The 25,351-nt window shown below is 35.4% G+C and overlaps 1 protein-coding gene across 2 annotated transcripts in view; it reads left to right on the top strand.

Moving 5' to 3' along the window:
• Positions 1-25,351, top strand: part of LOC100020750 (ketosamine-3-kinase) — a 56,444-nt gene that overhangs the window by 14,182 nt on the left and 16,911 nt on the right. The window contains exons 2-5 of one of the 2 annotated variants that reach the window (XM_007483425.3): positions 3,133-3,269; positions 4,306-4,457; positions 5,116-5,207; positions 6,799-6,881. In XM_007483425.3, the coding sequence (XP_007483487.1) occupies positions 4,315-4,457; positions 5,116-5,207; positions 6,799-6,881 (318 nt within the window). In that variant the 5' untranslated portion in view covers positions 3,133-3,269; positions 4,306-4,314. The remainder of the gene's footprint in view (positions 1-3,132; positions 3,270-4,305; positions 4,458-5,115; positions 5,208-6,798; positions 6,882-25,351) is intronic. The other variant, XM_001368041.4, reaches the window with a different exon arrangement.

Here is a 25,351-nt window from a genome sequence, read left to right as displayed (position 1 = left end):
TTTTTTCCTATTCTTATTTCCCAGCTCATCATAGTGCCATGCGTAGAAGGTGCATAATAAATGTTTATCAAATTGAATTGAAAGTTGTATTAGGATCAGAAAGCAAACTGAAAATAGAAAGAATCCTAAAAGCAACCTTCCTTAGCCAGAAAAAAGCCAGATATGTTATAACCCAAATCCAGAACTTCTTTGTCAATGAAAAATTAGTGCAAGTATCCAGGAAGAAGCAGCTTAAGCAAAATAAAATCATATGAGACTTGACAGCTTTAACTACAAAAGAGAAGAAAGTTTAGAATTCAGTGTTCTAAAAGGCAAAATATAGTCTTACAACTAAGAATAACTTATCCTGCAAAGCTGAGGATAACCCTCAGGATAGGAATGATATTTTAGTGTGTAGAGGATTTAAAAATGTTACTGAATAACTGAGTTTAGGTAACTTGAAATGCAAAACCAGTTTCAAGAGATGTTTAAAAAGATAAATTTAGGGGGCAGCTGGATAGCTCAGTGAATTGAGAGCCAGGCCTAGAGACAGAAGGTCCTAGGTTCAAATGTGGCCTCAGATACTTCCTAGTTGCGTGACCTTTGGTAAATCACCTTAATCCTTATTACCTAGCTCTTACTACTCTTCTGCTTTAGAACCAATACACAGTATTGATTTTTTTTAAACCCTTACCTTCCATCTTGGAGTCAATACTCTGTGTGTGTGTGTGTGTGTGTGTGTGTGTGTGTGTGTGTGTGTATGTGTGTGTGTGTTGGGCTGGAGTTGGGCCTTCGTAGTTGCAGAACAATAGTGCTCAGACCCTATAACAACATTGTCCAAGTCATTTGTTGTCCTGCCCTGGCAAAGGATGTAGCAGTTGATCCTAGCAGAGTGAATAGGAGGACAGATGCAAACTGTAGCCAAGCTGGCTGGTGGGCAATGAGCAAAGAAAGACATGGGCCTCAATGGCTGTAGATAGTACTGGAAAGAGACTCAGGTTTTTAGTATAAGAAGACCTCAGTGCATTGGTTCCTGGAATCATTAGCTGCCCAGTGTTAGAAAAGTGGGTACTGGCATATATAATGGTAAAACATAGCTCCACTGTACCTCACTGCATACTATAATGTGAAATTGATTGACCCCCTCCATATTGCTGCCAGTATGATGCATTCAGTGCTTATTGTACAATTTTTTGCCAAGGAGGTCTTGGAGGAATATGGGGTAGCATTCTTGGCTCTCATAATGTAAAGAATTTATATTCTCTTCCCCAATCCTAATGAGGCTCCAAAGTAAGGAGGGAAAGGTCCTGGCTGGTTTTCTATTGAACATTACATGTGGTGCCATTAAGACCATCAATTCTGACCTGTGGTGAGGATTAATGACTATGCAAGAAGTGTCATTATTTTTGCTGATGTTCCCACTTTTTATTTTATTTTATTTTGGAGGTCATCTTTCATCCTCTTTACCTCATCTTTTATCTTCTTTGCCTCATCTTTCATCTCCTTTGCCTCATCTTTCATCTCCTTTGCCTCATTTTCAAGCTGGTTGATTTTGGCTTTCAAGACACTATTTTCTGTTTCCAGATGATTTATCTTAGTTTTTAAGTTCTTTTCCCAATTGTCTTCAGCCTCTCTTAATTGTGTTTTGAATTACATTTTGAGTTCTTCCACAGCCTGTATCCAATTCTCTGGGATTTCTGATTTATCGTTTGCTGATCCCTCCCCCTCTGTTCCGTTCACTATATAGAAGCTGTCTATTGTAATTTCTTTCTTCTTTTTCTGTTGTTTGCTCATATTCACCCCTTCTTTGCACCCCGTATTTGTCTGTGCTCTTGCTCGTCTCATTTTTTTGGTTTTGGGGGCTTCTGTCAGTCTCCCCTCTTGAAGCTTTAACATAAGATCTCTCAGTGCAGCCTCTGGGGGAGGGTTGTTGGGGGTCTGAGTGTCCCTATCCTCTGGAGACTTTTGATTGGATCCAGCAGTCAGTGAGGGAGGGGTGTGGAGCCTGGGCTTCCCTGAGTTCTGAAGACTTGATGGAATTAAGTTCAGCTGGGTTGGGCTCCTGTGTACTGAGGCCGTAATCTCCTGGAAGGCTGGAGCAAATATGGGGGATCTCCACAGCTCTGGCCAGGCTGCCAGCTCTATGCTCCCTCTCTAGCTCCTTTCCCACTATCTGTGTTCGATGCTCTGAGCTTGGCACAGCCCTGCCCGCAAGGTACATCTTCCAGACCAGGGTTTTTGCCCGCCCAGAGGTTCCCACTGCTGCTGGAGTCTCAGCACTCTAGGTGGGTGGGGGGAGGGGTCCTGGGACCTTCCTTCTAAGCTTTCCCCTTAAACCCGAGGGTTCTCGGATTCCAGCTTTGGGGGGGGGTGTACCTTTTGAATTGAGTCTAGCAGGAGAGTTCCTTGCCTCTGTCTTGTTGTTAGGTTTGATTTTCAGTCCCCTAAGAGCATTCAGTTTGTGATCGGTAAAGAAGGGTATTCAGAGGTCTGAACTACTGCTCCTTCTAGGCCACCATCTTGACTCCATTCCCACTTTTTAACATTACGAATCGCAAAAATTTGATATTATTTACCTCAAGACCCTGATTATTTAGACTAGGGTCTTTGTCTTCCCTGATTAGCTACTCCTTAATCCTTTGGGGAACTTGTTTTGTGTTTGTTGTATTTATGTTTTAGTTTTTTCCTTTCCCCTTCAGTACTGGCATTAGTAGACTTATTGAATAATAGGGCCTTAAAGTCATTTAAATGATGAAATCTTAAGTACCTTATTATCAAATAGGAGAATGTGGTAGGAACAGTGTCCTAATCTTTCTCTCCCTGCAGATCAGGCTATTTTTTTCCCCTTAAAAAGTATTGGAACACTCTTTGAAACATGTCTGACTTAGGAGACTAATGGCTCAGATTGTCAACATCACTTTTTCATTCTTTGGATGCAAAGCAGCTAAAAAGAGCTAAAGGAACTCTTGGAGGTTTTGTTGATACGTTGCAGTGGAAAACACAGGAAAATGGGCTTTGCTAAACTAAATCAGTTCTTAGTTCTCAGTGTCTATCCTTCTTGTCAAATGGTTTTCTTTTGTTATGACTAAATTTCCTTTTATTAACTGTTGAATGACTTACTAGTATCTAATTTTATTTCCATATTGAATCTAGTGTTTATAGGGATTTGCCTGACTTGGGCCCAGCCCAGAATACTGAAGAATAATAAAAAGTTGTTTGGTGAATCTAACTTCTATATACATATAAAAACAAATTGGATTCACAAGGCAATACATTAATGTGCTCACAAGGTAATAAAATTAAATGTTCACTAGTATATATGTTTTATATTAGTTTAGATGTATATGTAGTAAGGGTTAAAATGTGGTTGTCAAAATTAATATATCTCAAATGACTTCTTAGCAGTATTTATTTATAAAATAGAGGGAAAGAGGGAAAGTAGAGAAATGAGAGAGAGGGTAAAGAAGATATCTATCCTATCACACTAGATAATTACTCTGGCCTGGTTTGAACCAGGCAGGGCTCATTAACTCTCCACTGGAGGACTTTGGGTTGGAGGGGCCAGTGGTAAAGCAAGAGTTCCAGCCATGAGGCCTCTTCTAAGACAGGGGGCCTCTCTGAAAGGTAGTCCATTCAGGAGCCAGGAAAGGAGTCAGCCTTTTCACTCACCCATGTGGTAGTCCAAAGAGAAGATCCAAGAACAGTCTTACCAGAAGCAGTCCGAGGTCCCAAACCTGAACTCCTCCCAAGGCCAAGTTTGAAGGAGAAAGAGGTGGTCACAGGAAAGTTGCAGCTACTTTTAAAGACCTTTCTTTGCACTACTTCCTGTGCCTTCCTTCCACTTTACCTGGACCAATCACAGTTTTTAGAATTTCCTTAGGACTGCCTAGAGAGCAATTAGTCTTTTCTGAATTGTCACCCACTTTAGCACATGGGTTACAGACCTCCCCTCACTTAAGGAAATGTGGGGATGTATATACTTCTGGTTATTAAATATAAAAGTAGGCAGGGGAGAGTTAATCCCATCTTCACAATTTGCCTTCAGCACTTTAAGCATCCTATCTTTCAAAAGAAGTAAATAACATTATTATACTAAAAAGAATTTAGACTATTTGGCATAATTGCATGAACACATAATTCTACTATATTTGAAGTCTTATTTGGGGCAATTTGTCTTTATGAAATCAGTTTTGAATCAGGAAGTTTTGTGTTTGAATTTTTTTCCCCTCAAGGGATTTCTCCTATATGTGTGTGGTCTTTTTTTTTTTTAAATTAATCTCCAGTATTGACCTTTCTTATTTCTTTCTCTTATTACTTTCTTGACAGGCCAGAAGAATGTTTGAAGGTGAAATGGCAAGTTTATCTGCTATCCTGCAAACAAGCACAGTGAGAGTACCCAGACCCATTAAAGTGATAGATGTGTCAGGGGGTGGGAGTTTACTAGTGATGGAGCATTTGGACATGAGATATTTAAACAGGTAAGTCTTGAACAAACTTTCTCCTAAAGTTTATTTAATTTTTCCTTGTTGTAATGGCTTGTTTATTCCTGAAAAAAAAAGAAATTTTTTTAAACCCTTACGTTGGATCTTGGAATCAATACTATGTATTGGTTCCAAGGCAGAAGAAGAGGTAAGGGCTAGGCAATGAAGGTTAAAGTGACGTGTCCAGCGTTATACAGTTGTGAAGTATCCGAGGCCAGATTTGAAGCCAGGACCTCTCTTCTCTAGGCCTGGCTTTCAATCCACTGAGCCACCTCACTTCCCTGATTGCTGGAAATTTTTGCACTTTTATTGGGTAGCACATTAAAAAAACATGGTGGCACAGCACAATGTGCTTTAATCTATAGAACCTCTTGTACTCTTGTATATTGTGGAATACCAAATCAGAGGGTAAATAGAAGTGGAATATTTCAAGGTAAGATTTTTGAGAATGATCCAAGATTAATAATCTCAATGGGAGTATGCAAATATCAAAAAGTTATGGTTTTTCTACACTAAGTTGGTTTTCATATTCTGTGTTAAATCATACTTAATCTGCCATGTTTGTATATTAAGGGTAGATTTTTTTTTCTGGGTGTAATTTTGGTATTCTCTCATCTTTTATTGGTATATAAATTGATTTCTTTTGATTTTGTAGTCATGCTGCAAAACTTGGATCACAGTTAGCTGATCTACACCTTCATAACAAGAAGCGTGGTGAGACTCTCAGGAAGGAAGAGAAAACTGTTGGTATGGTTATATGGGATTTATATATATGATATATACACACACACACACATACATACATACGTATATACTTTGAAAATAACTCAAGCCCTAAAACAATTTGGCAAAACTTGGAATTCCTACTAAATTTTGAAAAGCAACAAACCTGGACAAAGTGAGGTCATAACATTCAAAAGAATTCCAAAACAAGAACTTAAACACATTTAGAATTGGTAAATAAACTTCTATTAGGAATAAGTTGTATAAACTTATTTGCCACAGACATGTGGTCATTTAATAATGTTTGTTTAATGCCTGAGTGGAGGGAATGTTAAAGGCAGGAGTTTTAAACATTTTTGTTCTCCTGACCTCTTTGACAAGTCTGGTAAAGCCAATGGGATCCCTTCTCAGAATAATATTTGGTACCTACTTTCATAATTGAAGGAAATGCTTATCATAAATAAAGATGTAATTTTTTTCCCTATCCAAGTTCACAGAACTGAAATCTATCCAGGATCTCTTTGGGGGTGGGGGGGTTTGGGGGGGGACATGAACCTAATCTTAGTTCTAAGGTTATCTAAGATAATCCACAACCTGTAGAACTTCTTGGTATCTAGAAGTGAATATGATGAAAATTCATGTTGGTATTATATCAGTTAAGGATCTCTTTGTAAGCCTTAAAGGAAAGCCTATTACATTCCTTCTTATTAGTATAATATAGTGATAATTGAAGTTTATTATGGTTATCCTTTATGAAGTAAGATTCTGAAGTGCATTAATAGTTTAAATTTTAATTTACATTGGCATAAATTTATATTATATACTATGATGTATTTTCATATAATTCTATATTTTGAAATTTGGGATTGAATTGAATTACATTTGTAGGCCCAAGGGATAATTGTCTATTAAGCAGGATATAGCATTAATCAAAATACTTTATTACCTTGACTGTGCACTATAACAAAGAGTATATACTAAAAGGCCAAACAAATTATATAAAGTAGATATTAATAGGCCCTATTCTTTTGGCTCTGCCTTTACTATACTTTTGTCTTTAAAGATTTAATTACAAGTTCCAAGGCATTAGAAGCTGTAACTGAAATGTGCTATTTTGGTTCTCTCAGAAATAAGTCTATTTGGTGAAATTCCCATCCCTGAAGAAATTCAGAAAGATGGGGAACCCCCATTGCCTTTAAAAAAAGAAAAAAACAAGCAAGTATGCTGAGCTGGTCATGAGCAAATGTCTTTTTCTTTTTAGATTGATCATGAAGTTCATTTTAGTTTCTTAATTAATTGATTTCCTTTCTCTTTTTCCCCCATCTTTCTGAATTTCTTCTTTTGCTACCTTAAGTAAATGATATTTTGATTTACTCCTTTTGGAACAACAATTATTTTCCTGATTTTCTCTTGGTGAAATTCCCTTTAACTATTGGTATTGGTTGAAACCAGATCCCTTATTTATCTCCAGATGAGGAAAAACAAGGTGAAGAAGAAGACATTCAAATAATTTCTGAAAATGACTAAGCAACTAGAAGCTGTTTATTCCAATGGGTAAGAACCAGGGCCTCTTTGTGGAAGGTAATTGATGGTTTTTGTTCTTTTGCTTGCAAAGGGAAAGGAGGAGGGCAGTCAGAACTTCAGTTTGTGGACCAATTTGGGTTTGATGTGGTAACCTGCTGTGGATACCTCCCTCAGGTAAGTGACATGGAAAGTTTTCTCAGTTTAATTGATCAGTATGAAATTTAGATGGAAAAAGCTACTTTTTCCACAAAACTTTAAATGCAAAATTATTTGTCAAATGGTAAGAAAAAAAATTATACTATGTTTACATGCTTTACATTCACAGACCAACTCACTGTAAGAACTAATGTGTTTCACAGTGATATTTCACTTCAGGATTGTAAAGAATTAGACCTTTTTTTAAAAAGATTCAAAAATTTAACCTGGATTTTTTTCCCTTCCAAGTTTTTCTTAATTTTGAACTTAAACATCAAATAAAATTAGTATTTTCACATACAAAGTAAAACAGGAAAAGAATTGTATGTGAAATTGTGAATATTATATACAACTTGCTATTCCTTTTAATTTTATAATAAATTGAACATTTGTCTTTCAAAGCTGTCTTTCTATCTTTCCCTCTGGCCTTTCTTTTGTCTTTTTCCACTAATTCTTTAAAAAATAGCTTCAGTGACTATTTTTTAAAATTTATTTTTTAAGAATATTTTTCCATGTTTACATGATTCATTTTCTTTCCCTCTTCTTTTCCCTCCCCGACCTCTAGAGCAAACAAGTAATTCCACTAGGTTGTACAAATGTTGTAATTTGATATCTATTTCCATATTATTCATTTTTGCTATAGAGTGATTTTGTAACGCCTAAATCCCAAATCACATACACATATACATGCGATAAGTGATGTCATCTGTTCTTCTTTTGCATTTCAACTCCCATAGTTCTTTCTTTCAATGTGGTTAGCATTCATTCCCATAAGTCCTTCAGGAGTGTCCTGGCTTGTTGCATGGCTACTAGTAGCAAAGTCCATTAGGTTGAATTGTTCCACAATGTTTTACTTTCTTGTTCTGGTACTTTCAATGTTCTGGTTCTGCTCATTTCACTCAGCATCAGTTCTTGAGGTTCTCCCAGTTCATATGGAAAAATCTCCAAATCATCAATCCTTAGAGCACAATAGTATTCTATCACCATCATGTACCTCAATTTGCTCAGCTATTCCCCAATGGAGGGATATCCCTTCATTTTCCAATTTTTTGCCACCACAAAGAGCGAGGCTATGAACATTTTTATACAAGTATATTTCCTTATTATCTCTTTGGGGTACAAACCCAGCAGTGGTATTGCTAGATCAAAGTGTATGCATTCTTTTAAAGCTCTTTGTGCATAATTCCAAATTGCCTTCTAGAATGGCTGAATTAATTCACAACTCCACTAGCAATGCATTAGGGTCCCAATTTTGCCACATCCTCTTCAACATTTATTATTTTCCTTTACTGTCATATTGGTCAGTCTGCTAGGTGTGAGGTGGTACCTCATTATTGTTTTGATTTGCATTTCTTTAATTATGAGGGATTTAGAACACTTTCTCTTGTGCTTATTGATAATTTTGATGTCTTTATCTGAAAACTGCCTATCTCCCTTGACCATTTGTCAATTGGGGAAAGACTTGATTTTTTGTATAATTGACTTAGCTCCTTATACATTTGAGAAATGAGACCTTTTTCAGAGGTTTTTGTTATCAAATTTTTTTCCCAATTTGTTGCTTCCCTTCTAATTTTTGTTACATTGGTTTTGTTTGTATAGAAACCCTTTAATATAATCAAAATTATTCATTTTACATTTTGTAGTGTTTTCTATCTCCTGCTTGGTCTTAAATTTTTTCCTTTCCCATAGATCTCACAGATGTACTATTCTATGCTCACTTAATTTGTTTATGATTTCCCTTTTTATATTTAAGTCATTTACTGACTGTGAGTTAATCTTGGAATAGGGTGTAAGATGTTGCTCTAAACCCAATTTCTCCCATAATGTTTTCTAATTCTCCCAGCAGTTTTTGTCAGATAGTGAATTCTTGTCCCAAAAGCTGAGATCTTTGGGTTTTTTGAACATTATCTTGCTACTGTCATTTGTCCCAAGTCTATTCCATTGATCCACCCTTCTGTCTCTAAGCCAGTACCATATAGTTTTGATGATCACTGCTTTATAGTGTAGTTTGAGATCTGGTAAAGCTAGGCCTCCATTCTTCACTTTTTTTCATTATTTCCCTTGATATTCTTCATCTTTTGTTCTTCCAGATGAACTTTGTAATAATTTTTTCTTTTTTCTTCAAAACCATTATCTTCCATCTTAGAATCAGTACTCTGTATTCGTACTAAGGCAGAAGACTGATAAGGACTAGGCAATGGGGGGTCAAGTGACTTGCCCAGGGTCACACAGCTTGAAAGTATCTGACACCAGATTTGAACCTAGGACCTCCTGTCTCTAGGCCTGGCTCTCAATCCACTGAGCTACCCACCTGCCCCCAATAATTTTTCTCTAATTCTATAAAAAAGGTTTTTTGGTAGTTTGATAGGTATAGTATTGAATAAGTAAATTAATTTAGGTAGGATTGTCAGTGTTTTACATTATTTTTGTCTACCCATGAGCAATTAATGTTTTTCCAGTTATTTAGATCTAGTTTTAATTGTGTAAAAAGTGTTTTGAATTCCTGTGTTTGTAGATAAATTCCTAAATATTTTATATTGTCTAGAATGATTTTAGATGGAGTTTCTCTTTCTAAATCCTGCTGCTGAATTTTGTTGGAAATATATAGAAATGGTTATGATTTATGTAGGTTTATTTTGTATCCTGCAACTTTGCTAAAATTATTGATTGTTTCTTCTTGTGTTTTAGTTGATTCTCTTGAATTCTCTAGGTATATACCATCATGTCATCTGCAAAGAGTGTTAGTTTAGTTTCCTCATTGCCTATTTTGATCCCTTCAATTTCTTTTTCTTCTCTAATTGCTACTGCTAGCATTTCTAGTACAATATTAAATAGTAGTGGTGATAGTGGGCACTTCAGATCTTCACTCCAGATCTTATTGGGAAGGCTTCTAACTTGTCCCAATTACAGATGATATTTGCTGATGGTTTTAAATATATACTGTTTGTTATTTTGCGGAAAGGCCATTCTATTCCTATACTTTCTAGAGTTTTCAATAGGAATAGGTATTGTATTTTGTCAGAGATTTTTTCTGTGTCTATTGAGAGAATCATGTGATTTCTATTAGTTTGGTTGTTGATATAGTCAATTATGTGGGCAGTTTTCCTTATATTAAACCATCCTTGCATTCCTGGTATAAATTCCACCTAGTCATAGTGAATAATCCTTGTGATGACTTCTTGTAGTCTTCTAGCTAGTATTTTATTTAATATTTTTGCATCTATGTTCATTAAGAATATTTGTCTATAGTTTTCCTTGTACATTTTTGGTCTTCCTGTCTTGGGAATCAGTACCATATTTGTATCATAAAAAGAATTTAGTACAACTCCTTCTTTACCTATTTTTACAAATAGTTTGTACAATATTGGGATTAGTTGTTCTTTAAATGTTTGATAGAATTCACTTGTGAATCCATCTAGCCCTAATGATTTGTTTTTAGGGAGTTCTTTGATGGCTGGTTCAATTTCTTTCTCTGAAATGGGATTATTTAAGTATTCTATTTCCTTTTCTGTTAATCTAGGCAATTTATATTTTTCTAAATATTCACCTGTTTCACTTAGATTACCAATTATATGGCAACAAGCCATATAATTGTGCAAAATAGTTCTTAATAATTAACTTAATTTCCTCTTCATTAGAGATGAGATCACTCTTTTCATTCATGATCCTGTTAATTTGGTTCTCTTTTTCTTAAGTAAATTAACCAATACTTTATCTATTTTATTTGTTTTTTTTAAATACCAACTCTAGTCTTATTTATTAGTTCCATAATTCCTTTACTTTCAATTTTATTAATTTCTCCTTTGATATTTAGGATTTCCAATTTGGTCTTTATCTGAGGATTTTTAATTTGTTCTTTTTCTTTTTAGTTGTTGTTGTTGCAAGCCTCCATTCATTAATCTCCTCTTTCTCTTTTTTGTTAATATGGGGATTCAGGCATATGAATTTTCCCCTGAGTAGTACTTTTACAGTGTTCCAAAAATATTGATATGTTATTTCCTCGTTGTCATTCTCTTCAATGAAATCATTGTCTCTGTGATTTGTTCTTTACTCAACTAGTTTTAGACAATCAGATTATTTAATTTCCAATTAATTTTTTATTTACCTCTCCACATACCTTTACTAATTATAATTTTTATTGCATTATGATCTGAAAATGTTGCATTTATTATTTCTGCTTTTCTGCATGTTTGCAATGTTTTTATGCCCTAGTATGGAGTCAGTCTTTGTGAATGTATCATGTGATGCTGAAAAGAATGTATATTCCTTTTTATCCCTATTTACTTTCCTCCATATATCTATTAACTCTAATTTTTCTAAGATTTCATTCACATCTCTTAATTCTTTCTTACTTACTTTTTGGTTTGATTCATCTTGATCTGATAGAGGAAGGTTGAGGTCTCCCACTAGTATAGTTTTACTATTTCCTCCTTAAGCTCCAATTGTTTCTCCTTTAGAAATCTGGATGCTATACTATTTAGTGCATACATGGTGAGAACTGATATTTCTTCATTGTCAGTACTACGTTTTATCAGGCTGTAATTACCTTCCTCATCTCTCTTAATCAGATCTCTTTTTGCTTTGGCTTTGTCAGATATGGTTTCTTTTTCTTTTAACCCTAATGCCAGTCTTACTGTTGTGAAAGCAATAGTTTCACCATTCCTTCTCTTTGCCCCTTGCATTATTCTAGTTAGGCTAATTTTCTCTTAACAGATATTGACACTATCCAGGAAAATTGAGTGACATTGGGAACTTGAAGCTCAGGCTATTGACATAATTCTTTAGTACAAAACAGAAGCAACAAAGAAGTCTTGGATGATTGGCTGATGGACTATTATGGGAAATTCAGAGACAGCGGTGCTTCACTCAGCTAAATCAACTTACAGTGTCCTTGATGTAAAAATTGACTATCGTTCGCCTACTGAAGCTAAATAAATTTTCTTTTCTGAACAATTAAATAACATATGAGTGTCTCATTTCACTCCAATATTGAACATCAAGTAGGGGATTGTCTTGGGACAAGTTGTCTCAGCCCCTTGGCTTAGTGAAACTGAGCCCAGAACATACTCTTTCCAAATTGAATTTAAAAAACTAATAAACAACTAATCTTTGTAATCAAGTAAAACAATTTTCCATATTGGTCATATTTGAGGAATGTATATCGCATTGATCACCTCTCTTTCGGTGCTCTGTTATTGTTTTGATCTTTGCATTCATTAGAATACTCAAGTTTTTCAGAATTTTTTTAAAATTAGCAAATAATAAACAATGAGATCTTGTACCCTCTGAATCTCTTTTACTCAGTTGTATGACTATAAATGAGTCTATGCTAGAAAAGCTTTGTGATAGCCTGTTGCTTTCACTTACCATGCCTTCATCACTAAGGCTTTTTTAAAAAAATTATTTTATTTAGTCAATTTAAGACATCATCACATTATGAACAATCATATTATTTCCTTCCCTCCTCTCCCTCTACCCTTCCCACAGCCATTGCACAATTTCACATGTGTCCTTGATCAGAACCCATTTCCATGTTGTTGGTATTTGCATTAGGGTGTTCATTTAGAGTCTACATCCCCAGCCATATCCCCTCGACCCATGTATTCAAGCAGTTGTTTTTCTTCGGTGTTTCTACTTCCACAGTTTTTCCTCTGAATATGGATAGTGTTTTTTCACATAGATCACTCCAAGTTGTTCAGGATCACTGCATTGCCACTAATGGAGAAGTCCATTACATTAGGTGGTACCACAGTGTATCAGTCTTTGTGTACAATGTTCTTCTGTTTCTGCTCCTTTCGCTCTGCATCAATTCCTGGAGGTTGTTCCAGTCCCCATGGAATTCCTCCACTTTATTATTCCTTTGAGCACAATAGTATTCCATCACCAACATATACCACAATTTGTTCAGCCATTTCCCAATTGAAGGGCATACCCTCATTTTTCAATTTTTGGCCACCACAGAGAACGCAGCTATGAATATTTTTGTACCTATCTTTTTCCTTATTATCTCTTTGGGGTACAAACCCAGCAATGCTATGGCTGGATCAAAGGGCAGATGGTCTTTTAGCCCCCTTTGGGCATAGTCACAAATTGCCCTCCAGAATGGTTGGATCAATTCACAACTCCACCAGCAATGCATTAATGTCCCAACTTTGCCACATCCCATCCAGCATTCATTACTTTCCGTTGCTGTCATGTTAGCCAATCTGCTAGGTGTGAGGTGATACCTCAGAGTTGTTTTGATTTGCATTTCTCTGATTATAAGAGATTTAGAACACTTTTTCTTGTGCTTATTAATAGTTTAGATTTCTTTAACTGAAAATTGCTTCTTCATGTCCCAATTGAAATTTTTCAATTGGAGAATAGCTTGATTTTTTTTTTTTTGCACAATTGGTTTAGCTCTTTATAAATTTGAGTAACTAGACCTTTGTCAGAGGTTTTTGTTATGAAGATTGTTTCCCAATTGGTTGCTTCCCTTCTAAGCTTGGTTGCATTAGTTTTGTTTGTAAAAAAACCTTTTAAATTTGATGTAATCAAAATTATTGATTTTACATTTTGTGATTTTTTTTCCTAGCTCTTGCTTGGTTTTAAAGTCTTTCCTTTCCCAAAGATCTGACATGTATACTATTCTGTGTTCACCTAATTTGCTTATAGTTTCCTTCTTTATATTCAAGTCGTTCACCCATTCTGAGTTTATCTTGGTGTAGGTTGTGAGATGTTGATCCAAACCTAATCTCTCCCATACTGTCTTCTAATTTTCCCAGCAGTTTTTATCAAATAGTGTGTTTTGGTCCCAAAAGCTGGGATCTTTGGGCTTGTCATAGACTGTCTTGGCTGGGGTCACTTAACCCAAGTCTGTTCCACTGATCCTCCTTTCTGTCTCTTAGCCAGTAATAAATTGTTTTGATGACCACTGCTGGAGATCTGGGACTGCAAGGCTTCCTTCCTTTGCATTTTTTTTTCATTATTTCCCTGGATATCCTTGATCTTTTGTTCTTCCAAATGAACTTTGTTATGGTTTTTTCTAATTCAGTAAAAATGTTTATTGGTAGTTCAGTGGATGTGGCACTAAATAAGTAAATTAATTTGGGTAGGATGGTCATTTTCCTTATGTTAGCTCGTCCTACTCATGAGCAGTCAATGTTTTTCCAATTGTTTGAATCTAGTTTTAATTGTGTGGAGAGTGTTTTGTAGTTGTGTTCATATAGTTCCTGTGTTTGTCTTGGCAGATAGATTCCTAAGTATTTTATATTGTCTAGGGTGATTTTAAATAGAATTTCTCTTTCTAATTCTTGCTGCTGAGATGTATTGGAGACATATAGAAATTCTGATGACTTATGGGGATTTATTTGCTATCCTAAAACTTTGCTAAAGTTGTTGATTATTTCGCCAGCTTTTTGATTGATTCTCTAGGGTTCTTTAAGTAGACCATCATATCATCTGCAAAGAGTGATAGTTTGGTCTCCTCATTGCCTGTTTTAATACCTTCAATTTCTTTTTCTTCACTAATTGCTACAGCTAGTGTTTCTAGTACAATGTTAAATAATAATGGTGATAATGGGCATCCTTGTTTCACTCCTGATCTTATTGGGAAGGCTTCTAGTTTGTCCCCATTGCAGATGATGTTTGCTGATGGTTTTAGATATATACTGTTCATTATTTTTAGGAAGGGCCCTTCTATTCCTTTGCTTTCTAGTCTTTTCAATAGGAATGAGTGTTGTATTTTGTTAAAGCCTTTTTCTGCATCTATCCTGCGTCTCAACAATCATGTGATTTTTGTTGGTTTGCTTATTAATATGGTGAATTATGTGGATGGTTATCCTAATATTGATCCATCCTTGCCTTTCTGGTATAAATCCTACCTGGTCATAGTGAATAACCCTCATGATGACTTTCTGGAGTCTTTTTGCTAGTATCCTATTTAAGATTTTTGCATCTATATTCAATAAGGAGATTGGTCTATAGTTTTCTTTCTCTGTTTTTGACCTGCCTGGTTTTGGAATTAGTACCATATTTGTGTCGTAAAAAGAATTTGGTAGAACTCCTTCTTTTCTTATTCTCTTAAATAGTTTGTATAATATTGGGATTAGTTGTTCTTTGAATGTTTGATAGAATTCATTTGTGAATCCATCTGGACCTGGGGGGTTTTTCTTAGGGAGTTCTTTGATGGCTTGTTCAATTTCTTTTTCTGATACGGGGTTGTTTAGGTAAATTATTTCTTTTTCTGTTAGTCTAGGCAATTTATATTTTTGTAAGTATTCATCCATAGCACCTAGATTGCCATATTTTTTGTCATATAGTTAGGCCTAGTAGTTTTTAATGATTGCCTTAATTTCCTCTTCATTTGAGGTGATGTGTTCTTTTTCATCTTGGATACTGTCAATTTGGTTTATTTCTTTCCTTTTTTTATTAGACTGACTAGTACTTTGTCTATTTTATTTGTTTTTTCAAAATACCAGCTTCTAATCTTATTCATTAAATCAATAGTTCTTTGATCTCCAATTTTATTAATTTCTCCTTTGACTTTTAGGATCTCTAATTTAGTTTACATATGAGGATTTTTAATTTCTTCACTTTCTAGTTTTTTAATTTGCATGCCCAATTCATTGACCTCTGCCCTCTCTAATTTGTTAATATATGAACTCTCAAGCATATGAATTTCCCCTTGAGTACTGCTTTGGCTGCATCCCATAGATTATGAAAGAATGTCTCCTCATTGTTGTTTTCTTCAATTAAGTTATTAATTGTTTCTATGATTTGTTCTTTAACTGATTTTGGAGAATCGTATTGTTTAATTTCCAATTAATTTTTTATTTACCTCTCCATGTACCCTTACTAATTATTATTTTCAATGCATTGTGATCTGTAAAGGTTGCATTTATTATTTCTTCTCTTTTTCACTTGTTTGTCTTGTTTTCATGCCTTAATACTTGGTCAATCTATGTGAATGTATCATGCGCTGCTGAAAAGAAGGTGTATTCCTTTTTGTCCCTATTTATTTTTCTCCACATATCTGCTAACTCTAATTTTTCTAAGATTTCATTCACTTTTCTTACTTCTTTTTTATTTTTTGGTTTGATTTATCTAGTTCTGATAGAGGAAGGTTCAGATCTCCCACTAGTATAGTTTTTCTATTTCGTCCTTGAGTTCCTCTAGTTTCTCCTTTAGAAATTTGGATGCTATGCCATTTGGTGCATACATGTTGATTACTGATATTTCCTCATTGTCTATACTGTCTTTTATCAGGATGTAATTACCTTCCCTATCTCTTTTAACTAGATGTATTTTTACTTTGGCTTTATCCGATATCATGATTACAACTCCTGCCTTCTTTTTATCAGTTGATGCCCAGTAAATTTGGCTCCACCCTCTTACTTTTATCCTATGTGTATCTACCTTCCTTATGTGTGTTTCTTGTAGACAGCATATGGCAAGGTTTTGGATTCTAATCCACTCTGATATTCACTTGCGTTTTATGGGTGAGTTCATTCCATTCTTATTCAGAGTTATGATTGCCAGCTGTGTGTTTTTGAACATTTTGATTTCTGCTCCTAGTCCTGCCTTTTCTTCTTTCACTGTTTCCTGCTACACCAGTGTTTTGTTTTTCATCAATCTCCCATAATTCCCATCTTTATTTTACTTCCCTTTCTATCCCCCTCCCTTTTTATCCCCCCCTTATTTTCTTTACAGTCTTTTTAAACTCCCCCCCCACCCTCTCCCTCCCTTGTACTGCTTCCCTCCCCACCAGACTGTTTGTTATCCTTCTACTTCCCAATAGGGCGCAAATCAATTCTCTGCAACAATGTATTTGTTTGTTATTCCTTCTTTGAGTCAATTTCAATGTACTAAATTCAGCAAGAATTTAGTATTTACTATCTCCAGCCTCTTTACCCTTCTGGTATATGATGTTCTCCCCCTTCCTGCCATGAGCTTCTTTGTGACATATAAATTTACCCCATTTTGTTTCTTTTTCCATTTCTTTTAGTATTAACTTCTTTTTTTAGCTCTAGTTATGGATATATATAATATATATATGTATATGCATTTATGCATACCATATGCATATCCATATACATATTTATATCTTTGCATTTTATCCTATATAGCTTGTCACTGTTCCCTCTAAATGTAATTCTTCCAGCTGCCCAGGTGATAATAACATTTTAAAGGAGTTACCAATGACCTCTTTTTTTGTTGTTGTTTTTATTTTTCTTTTTTCCCTCTTTCTTAATTACCTTTTGGTGATTCTCTTGAGTTCTGTGCTTGGGCATCAAATTTTCTGTTCAGGTCTGGTCTTTTCTTTATAAATGCTTGGAATTCTTCTATTTTGTTGAATGACCATACTTTCCCCTTTAAGAATATGGTCAGTTTTTCTGGGTAATTGATTCTTGGTTATAGACCTAGTTCCCTTGCCTTCTGGAATATCATGTTCCATGCCTTTTGGTCCTTCAGTGTAGATGCAGCCAGATCCTGTGTTATCCTCATTTTGGTTCCATGGTGTCTGAATGACTTCTTCTTGTCAGCTTGTAATATCTTTTCTTTGCTCTGATAGTTGTTGAATTTGGCTATAACATTCCTGAGTATTGTCAGTTGGGGATTAAGTACAGGAGATGATCTGTGGATTCTTTCAATCTCCACTTTTCCCTCTTGTTCTAGAATATCGGGGCAGTTTTCTTGGATAATTTCCTCTAGTATTATGTCCAGGATTTTTCTTTTGTCATGGTCTTCCAGTAGACCAATGATTCTTAAGTTGTCTCTCCTTGAACGATTTTCTAAATCTTCTGTTTTGTGAATGAGGTGCTTCATATTTTCCTCAAATTTTTCCTTCTTTTATAGTGTCCTGCTGCTTTGTGATGTCACTTGCTTCTAGTTATTGTATTCTGGATATTAAAGACTGGATTTCTTTCCTGGCTTTTTGGTCATCCTTCTTCTTGTTTGATTTTCTTTGGAGATCATCTTTCATCTTCTCTGCCTCATTTTTCATCTTCTTTGCCTCATCTTTTGTCTCCCTTGCCTAATTTTCAAGCTGATTAATTTTCATTTTCAAGACACTGTTTTCTGTTTCCAGATGACTTATCTTACTTTTTAAATTCTTTTCCCATTTGTCTTCAGACTCTCTTAATTGTGTTTTGAATTGTATTTTGAGTTCTTCCAAAGCCTGTATCCAGTTCGCTGGAATTTGTGTTTTTGCTTCGTGTTCTTTCATCCTTCTTGATTCTGTTTGCTCTTTTTTCATTGTCTGTATAGAAGCTGTTGATTGTAATTTCTTTTTTCTTTTTCTGTTGTTTGTTCATATTTACCCCTTCTTTACTCCCTGTCATTGCTTGCACTTTTGCTCTTCTCATTTGTGTGTGTGTGTGTGTGTGTGTGTGTTTGTGTGTGTGTGTGTGTGTGTGTTTGGGCTTTTCCCATGGACTTTTGTCAGCAAATCTCTCAGTGCTGTCTCTGGGGGAGGGGTGTTGGAGTTTGAGCTTCCTTGTGCTCTGGAAGCTTTGATGGGATTAAGTTCAGCAGTCTATCGGGAAGGGGTGTTGGGGCTTGAGCTTCCCTGTCCTCTGAAAGCTTTGAGGAGATTAAGCCCAGCTGAGTTGCAGAGCTGGATGTGCCCTGAGGCCAAAACCTTGGGGCAGGGGTAATATGGAGTGTCTCCACTGCTGCAACCAGGTTGCCCGCTCTGCGCTCTGCGCTTCTTGTCTAACTGTTTTTCCGTCACCTGTTTGATGCTCTGAGCCTGGCACAGCTTTGCCCGCAAGGTACTCCCTCCACACAAGTGCCTTTGCCCACCCAGAGTTTCCAGCTGAGGCTGGAGGCTTAGAGTCTAGGTGGGGGAGAAGTCTTGGGACCTTGCTTCTTCCTTCCCCTGAGACCTGAGTGTTCTTGAATCCAGGCTTTCGGGGGTGTACCTTTTAATTTGAGTCTAGCAGGGGGGTTCCTTGGCTCTGTCTTATTGTTAGGTTTGATTTTTAGTCCCCTAGGATCATTTAATTTGTAATCGGTAAGGAAGGGTTTTCAGAGGTCTGAACTTTCGCTGCCTCTACACTGCCATATTGACTCCGCCCTCCATCACTAATACTTTTAATGTGTATGTAAATTATTTTCATAAAGATTATTTAGTGGGAAAATAAGTATGGGTGGACAGTTATTGATGTTTCCTCAATTGCTTTTATAACTTCTACAGATTTTTCCACGTTTTTGGTATCTTCTCTCTCTTTTAGTTACCTTAGGATTGGATCTTTTAGCAACTTAGTAAATTTTGTTGCCTCTGGCATAGCATTTGTGTATACTTCTTCTTGTCCAGCTACCCTTCTCTTTATTTTCTTATGTGTTATATCTATTACCTCATGTTGAAGAGAGCCCGTTATAATGACTTCTTTGTCTTTGATTGAGAAAAAAGTTTGAAATTATCTTGACAGATATTTTCATGTTTTTTGTCTTTATAGTATCTGCTTTAAATATTTTTCCCATGATCTACATCAGACAGGTTTCTTGCCAAGCATTCCATAAACTTGTTTTTACTTTTTTTTCTTTCCATTATTTTGTATGTACATTGGCATTTCCCTTGGTTGGCTAGGAATAAGATATTTGTAATATTTAGGCTTCTATAGGCAGTGGTAATACTCTGTCTCTTTTTTTTATTCAATTTCACCTTAGTTGTCTGCAAATTGGTTAGGCTGGAGTTGTTTTACTCTAGTTTACTATATTTCCTCATTTTATCCTTCTAATTTGGTTTTGAGTTCGATCTTTGTTTTAACAAGTTAGCCACATGACTATATATGAACATGTCATTTGTAAATGACTCCCAAATTATTAATCATTTATTTCCTGTCCATTAAGATTCTATTTTGTTTTTTGTGATGTGTACTTGACCAGCATCTTCTAACTCTACATGAAGAAAAATTTATGCTATGCAGTTATAATGTATTTGTGTGGAATAAAAACCTTTGATCTTTTTCTTTTCTTACTTATAAGCCATATTTTTCAGATATTTTTTGACCAGGCTTCCCAGTTTTCAACTGTGCATTGGAAGTTATCAAAAGAGAAGCTGATTTAATTTGGAGGGTCTTAGCAAGTTCTTTATAGAACTTCTCTTTACCAACTCATTTTCTCAACAGTTGCTGAGCTATAGTTATTTTCACAGATTAAAAAAGTTTTACTGAAACTTGTATTCATGATTTTAAAAAAATTCAAATGTGAATATAGATTTGTTTTCAACATAATAAAAAGTATCTACCTATGACCAAGAGTCAAAATGAGAGGTATTCCTACTAAAAACAGGTACAATGTACTATCTCCATTTGTATATTTTTTTTAAAGATTGTCATTTGCAATTAGTCAGGGGAAAGATTAGAGACATTAGCATTAGAAATCAGGAAGTCAAAATATTATTTGTAGAAGAGATGCTGATATATATAGAAAATCCAGTTGGTTGAACTCCAAAATTATGACTATAAATAAGTTTGGCAAGATTTCAGGATACAGCCTCAAAAATCATTCTGATTCTCATATGCCAATGATAAAGATCAAGAAAATAGCATAAAAAAAGAGAAGCCATATTTATTAGAGCTTCAAAACATTAAAATATATAATAGCTTAGTAGACATAAAAATAACTATTAATAAAGACAATTATACAGTTCTGATGACAGACATTAAGGAAGATCTAAGTTATTGGAGGACGATTCCATTTTGCTGAAAGAGCTTAAATTAATATTTTAGAAATTAGGGTACTTTGAAATTTTAAATAACATAACTTGTAGAGAGGAACTACAGAGAAGCAAGAAAAGCAATTGTGACTATTGTCATTGTAAGGAATTCTTGGTTTTAGAATTTTTTCCACTGCAAATTTAGAGAAATTAGGTAGCTTTTCTTTTTTTTTATTATGAACTTAACAATCAACAAACAAATATTTCAGTGTACAAAGAACAAAAAATTATTGTGAGTTATTCTGTGAAGTAACAGTGCTTACAGTTCATTTTTTTAATGCTTATTCAGTTTATTATGTTAAAAATAAAACCACCACTACTGTGTTTAAAGTACCCTGCTCATAATAACAAAATTACATCCCTTTCTGAGTCTTTTTATCTGCCTCATCAGTTATAAAGTGTTTCATTGATGTTCTCTTTTTTTTTGGACATCTTTTTAAATACCTACCAAATCACTCTCCACCCAATAAATCCCTCCTCTGTTGTAACAAAAATGCAAATGAACTAAACAAGTCAGCACATTGGCCATGTATAAAAATGTATCTCCTTATGTACTTCTAATCTATTACCTTGTCTGTCCCAAGGGCATGCTTCATATTCATCCTTCTAAAGTTGGCAATTACATAGATGTTCTGATGTCTTTTTGAGTTATTTTCCTTTACATCATTGTGATCACTGTGAAAATTATTCACCTGGTTCTATTCATTCAGGTTTCTCTGAATTCTTCATATTGAACATTATTTAGGAGTCATTTATATTCTGTTAATTCATATTCCACAATTTTGCTGCTATTCCATACTTAATGGGTGATTACTTTGTTTCTAATGTTTTCAGCAACAAAAATTACTATTTTAAATAGATTTATACATTTGACCATTAGAAGATTTTTTCCCATGGTCACACAGCTGGTATGTAACAGAAGTAGTAATAGAATCTAGGTTTTCCTGATTCTATTCTTAACTTCTTGTCTCATTTACTGTAATGCTGATGAAAATACTAGTGCCCTGTTGGTGAAACCTATAGCACGCATGCTGGAGGGAGCTATTCCCCCTCCCTATCTCCATGCATCTGAGGATATTTTTCTCATCACCTGCCCCTCTCCCCAGCAGCCCAATGGGAGCGCTTTCTCCCTCCCTTTTTTGGGGTTAGGCAGGGGGCTCACACGTGGCCTGAGGGTTGCATTTTGGGCACTTTGTTTGTAAAAGGTTCTCCATCACTCTATTAGTGCATTATATAGAAAACCAAATGTCCAAGACCAAGATTGGCCCTAAAGAAAAGATATGAAAATGTATCTCTCCTTTTTGTAAAGAGGATACTGTGGAAATGGAACTCTACATATTACTGTTGAACTTCATTGATGTGTTGGTTAGTTTTGCCAAACTGTTTTTCTCCACTGCCTTCTTCTTTATTCATTGTTAAAATGGATGTCAATGGGTGAGGAAGGAGGAGGAATATATTAGGGAATGAAGTGATATAAAAACAAAAGACCAGAAAACATATTTTAAAACAACCCAGATATACAAAGGAGGAAAAGAAATCAGTAGTACAGAATAGATTCCAGACATTGAATTAAAAATATATACAATGTTAGGCTATAACTGTCACATCTGAAATTAACACAGTCTCTCAGCTCTGCTTCAAACTCAAGCCAGCCACTTTATTTCTTATCCCTAAACTAATTAAAACAATACTTATTTTTTAATATCATCCTTTCAGGTTTCATAAACCTAGAGGAAGGAAAAAGTAGAGAACAATAATCACTAATATATCTACTTGGGAAAAGCAGTATAGTGTAAAAATGTAGCTGCACATCTCATATCTTTTATTAGTACGTCAGTGATTTGAGATTTAACTAGAATTTGGATTTGGAACTCCTCTCAACAACAAAGATTGCAAGTTAACAAGCATTAAATGCCCACTATGTTCCAGGTGTGCTAAATGCAAGATACAAATCCCTCATCATTGGATATCATCTTAAATGGAAGGTGCCTCCGCCCTCCCCCTCAGCCATCAAGGATACCTACTAAAAATGTAGAATTGGGTAATAGAGTGTTTTGTGGGGAGATCAGTAAGGAGGCCTCAGTCACTGGATCATAGAGTATATGGAGGAGAATAAGGCCTAAGAAGATTGGAAAGGTAGGAGGGGGCTAGATTACGAAGTGTTTTAGAAGTCTAATAGAGGATTTCATATTTGATCCTAGATGTAATAGCCACAGGACTTTAGGGAGGTGACATGATTGGGCCTGTATTTAGAAAGAAGACTGAGGGGACAATAAATTGACCAACCAGTTATCTTTTTAGTAATCCAGGTGTGAGGTGATTAGGGATCTGCACTTGAGTGGTGGTGGTGTTAGAAGAGCTGGAGCAGGAGCAGGAGGAGAAGGATCAAGAAACGAGGCTTAAAATTTTGAGAATTCTTTCTCCAACTTCAGTGGTTGCTATCATTGTAAAAATTTAAATTAATGTACAAAATTAAAATATATTTTAAAAGATTTATAAATGATCACTAGAAATAAAGGAATAAAAAGGTAACAAAATAAAAAATACCAGGTGCCCATGGCTAATCTACCTGTTAAAAAACCCAGCTTACCATCACAGTTGCAACCCAGGAAGCAAAGAGAGTGAGACCAGGAACTCCACCCAATATATCTCCATATCTATATCACCATGTAACGACAAGAAGTCAATGGGATCCTGGGAAATGCAGTTTTTAGGATAACAGATTTCCAGTTACACAATGAGATGATACAACCCACCTAGGAACTCCCTAGGGCCAGTAAAGCACAAACCCTTGGCTTATAAGAGAACAAAATTTATTTTGTGAGAGTAAGGAAAACTGGTAGGTAAGATTCTAACACTCTTAAAACTAAGCTACACCCAGCTTCTACGTCTCCTGTATAGGAGAGTCTTCTTTTTCTTCTCTGGGCCTTGCCTACAGCTCCTTGTTCTTATCTAAAAAACCCCAAAAGCTAACTGACTCCCCACTAGCCACCCACTAGTGGTTAACACAAGAGGAAAAGGAAAGCCTGGGGTTGGCTGCACTAAGTAACCCAAAGTCCCAGATGACAATTTTTGGATTACCTTGGCCAAGAGGATGTCTAGAGATGGATCACTGGCAGATGGTCTCTGTACTCAAGGGAAACAGTTTACTCCAAAGCAGACTATCAACCAAGGAGTTCCAAATTTCTCCATGAGATTTAAGGTTTCCAAGGGAAACTCTGTCAGAGCAAAAACACCTCTTTCCAGCTTGATGAAGATCCAGGCAGAGTGTGCAAATTACAGTTAATTGACAGTGAATCTTCCACAATCCTTCTCTCCTCAGAATTCCCTCCCAGGGCTTGTATCCAAATTCCTTTCTTCTCCCTTAAATTACTCTATCCCTAACTTATATTCCTACATGATCTGTCCCATAGTATTTCAGTCTCTATGTACAATGTTCTCCTGGTTCTGCTCATTTCACTCTGCATGAGTTTGTGGTGGTCTTTCCAGCTCATATGGAAATCAAGAAGTTTATTGTTCCTTATAGCATAATAATATTCCATCACTGTCATATACCACAGTTTGTTCAGCTATTCCCAAATCGAAGGACACTCCCTCGTTTTCCAATTTTTTTGCTACCAAAAAGAGCGCAGCTATGGATATTTTTGTACAAGTATTTTTCCTTATCTCTTTGGGGTACAAACCTAGTAGTGATATTATTGCTGCATTAAAGGGGGTATGCCCTTTGTGCATAATTCCAAATTGCCTTCCAGAATGGTTAGATCCATTCACAACTCTACCAGCAGTATATTAGTGTCCCAATTTTGCCACATCCCTCTGACATTCATTATTTTCCTTTACTTTCATATTGGCCAATATGCTAGGTGTGAAGTGGTACCTCAGAGTTGTTCTGATTTACATTTCTCTAATTAGGAGTTATTTAGAACACTTTTTCATGTGATTATTGATAGTTTTGATTTCTTCATCTGAAAACTGCCTCTTCATATCCTTTGGCCATTTATCAATTGGGCAATGGCTTGATTTCTCATACATTTGACTTAGTTCCTTATATGTTTGGGAAATTAGACCCCTATCATAGAGTTTTATTATAAAAGTTTTTCCCAGTTTTTTGCTTCCCTTCTAATTTTAGTTATACTGGTTTTATTTGTACAAAATTTTTAAATTTAAAATAATCAAAATTCTTCATTTTATATTTTGTAATGTTCTCCATCTTTTGCTTGGTCTTAAATTCCTTCCTTTCCCATAATTCTGACAGGGAAACCAAAAGTTTTGCAAGCCATCAGGAGAAAGACTTTCACTTATACAGGAAAAGACATTTAAATACTGCAAGATAATTCTATACCTACTAAAAACATATAGGGAATGGAATAATATGTTTCAAAGCACAGGGTGATCTACTCTACTAATCTGAGTTTAATCTAATAGGAAAAAAGATGGATGTTTAATAATGAAGATTTTGAAACATTTTTACAAGAAGAGCAGAATTCTCCAAACAACAGGAATGTGAGAGGAATAAATATATATAGCAGGCAAGATCAGCAGTAGTAACAAAGTGACAAAGAGAGACCAGTAAGACGCTTCTTTCTAAATGTATACAAAGGAACAGAGTTGAAATCTGGAAAATATAAAGAGATGGATAGAGGGTATTATGGACAGAACTTGGTGACCTGCCTACAGGTAAATTAATGTTTTTCATGTTACATTATAAGAAAGTACATAAAAGGGGAAAGGAAAACCAGGGGGATAG

Source organism: Monodelphis domestica, chromosome 2, assembly GCF_027887165.1.
Source record: "Monodelphis domestica isolate mMonDom1 chromosome 2, mMonDom1.pri, whole genome shotgun sequence".
Taxonomy (NCBI): Eukaryota; Metazoa; Chordata; class Mammalia; order Didelphimorphia; family Didelphidae; genus Monodelphis; species Monodelphis domestica.
The sequence above is the reverse complement of the archived record's forward strand: the minus strand, read 5'-3'. Positions and strand labels throughout refer to the sequence as shown.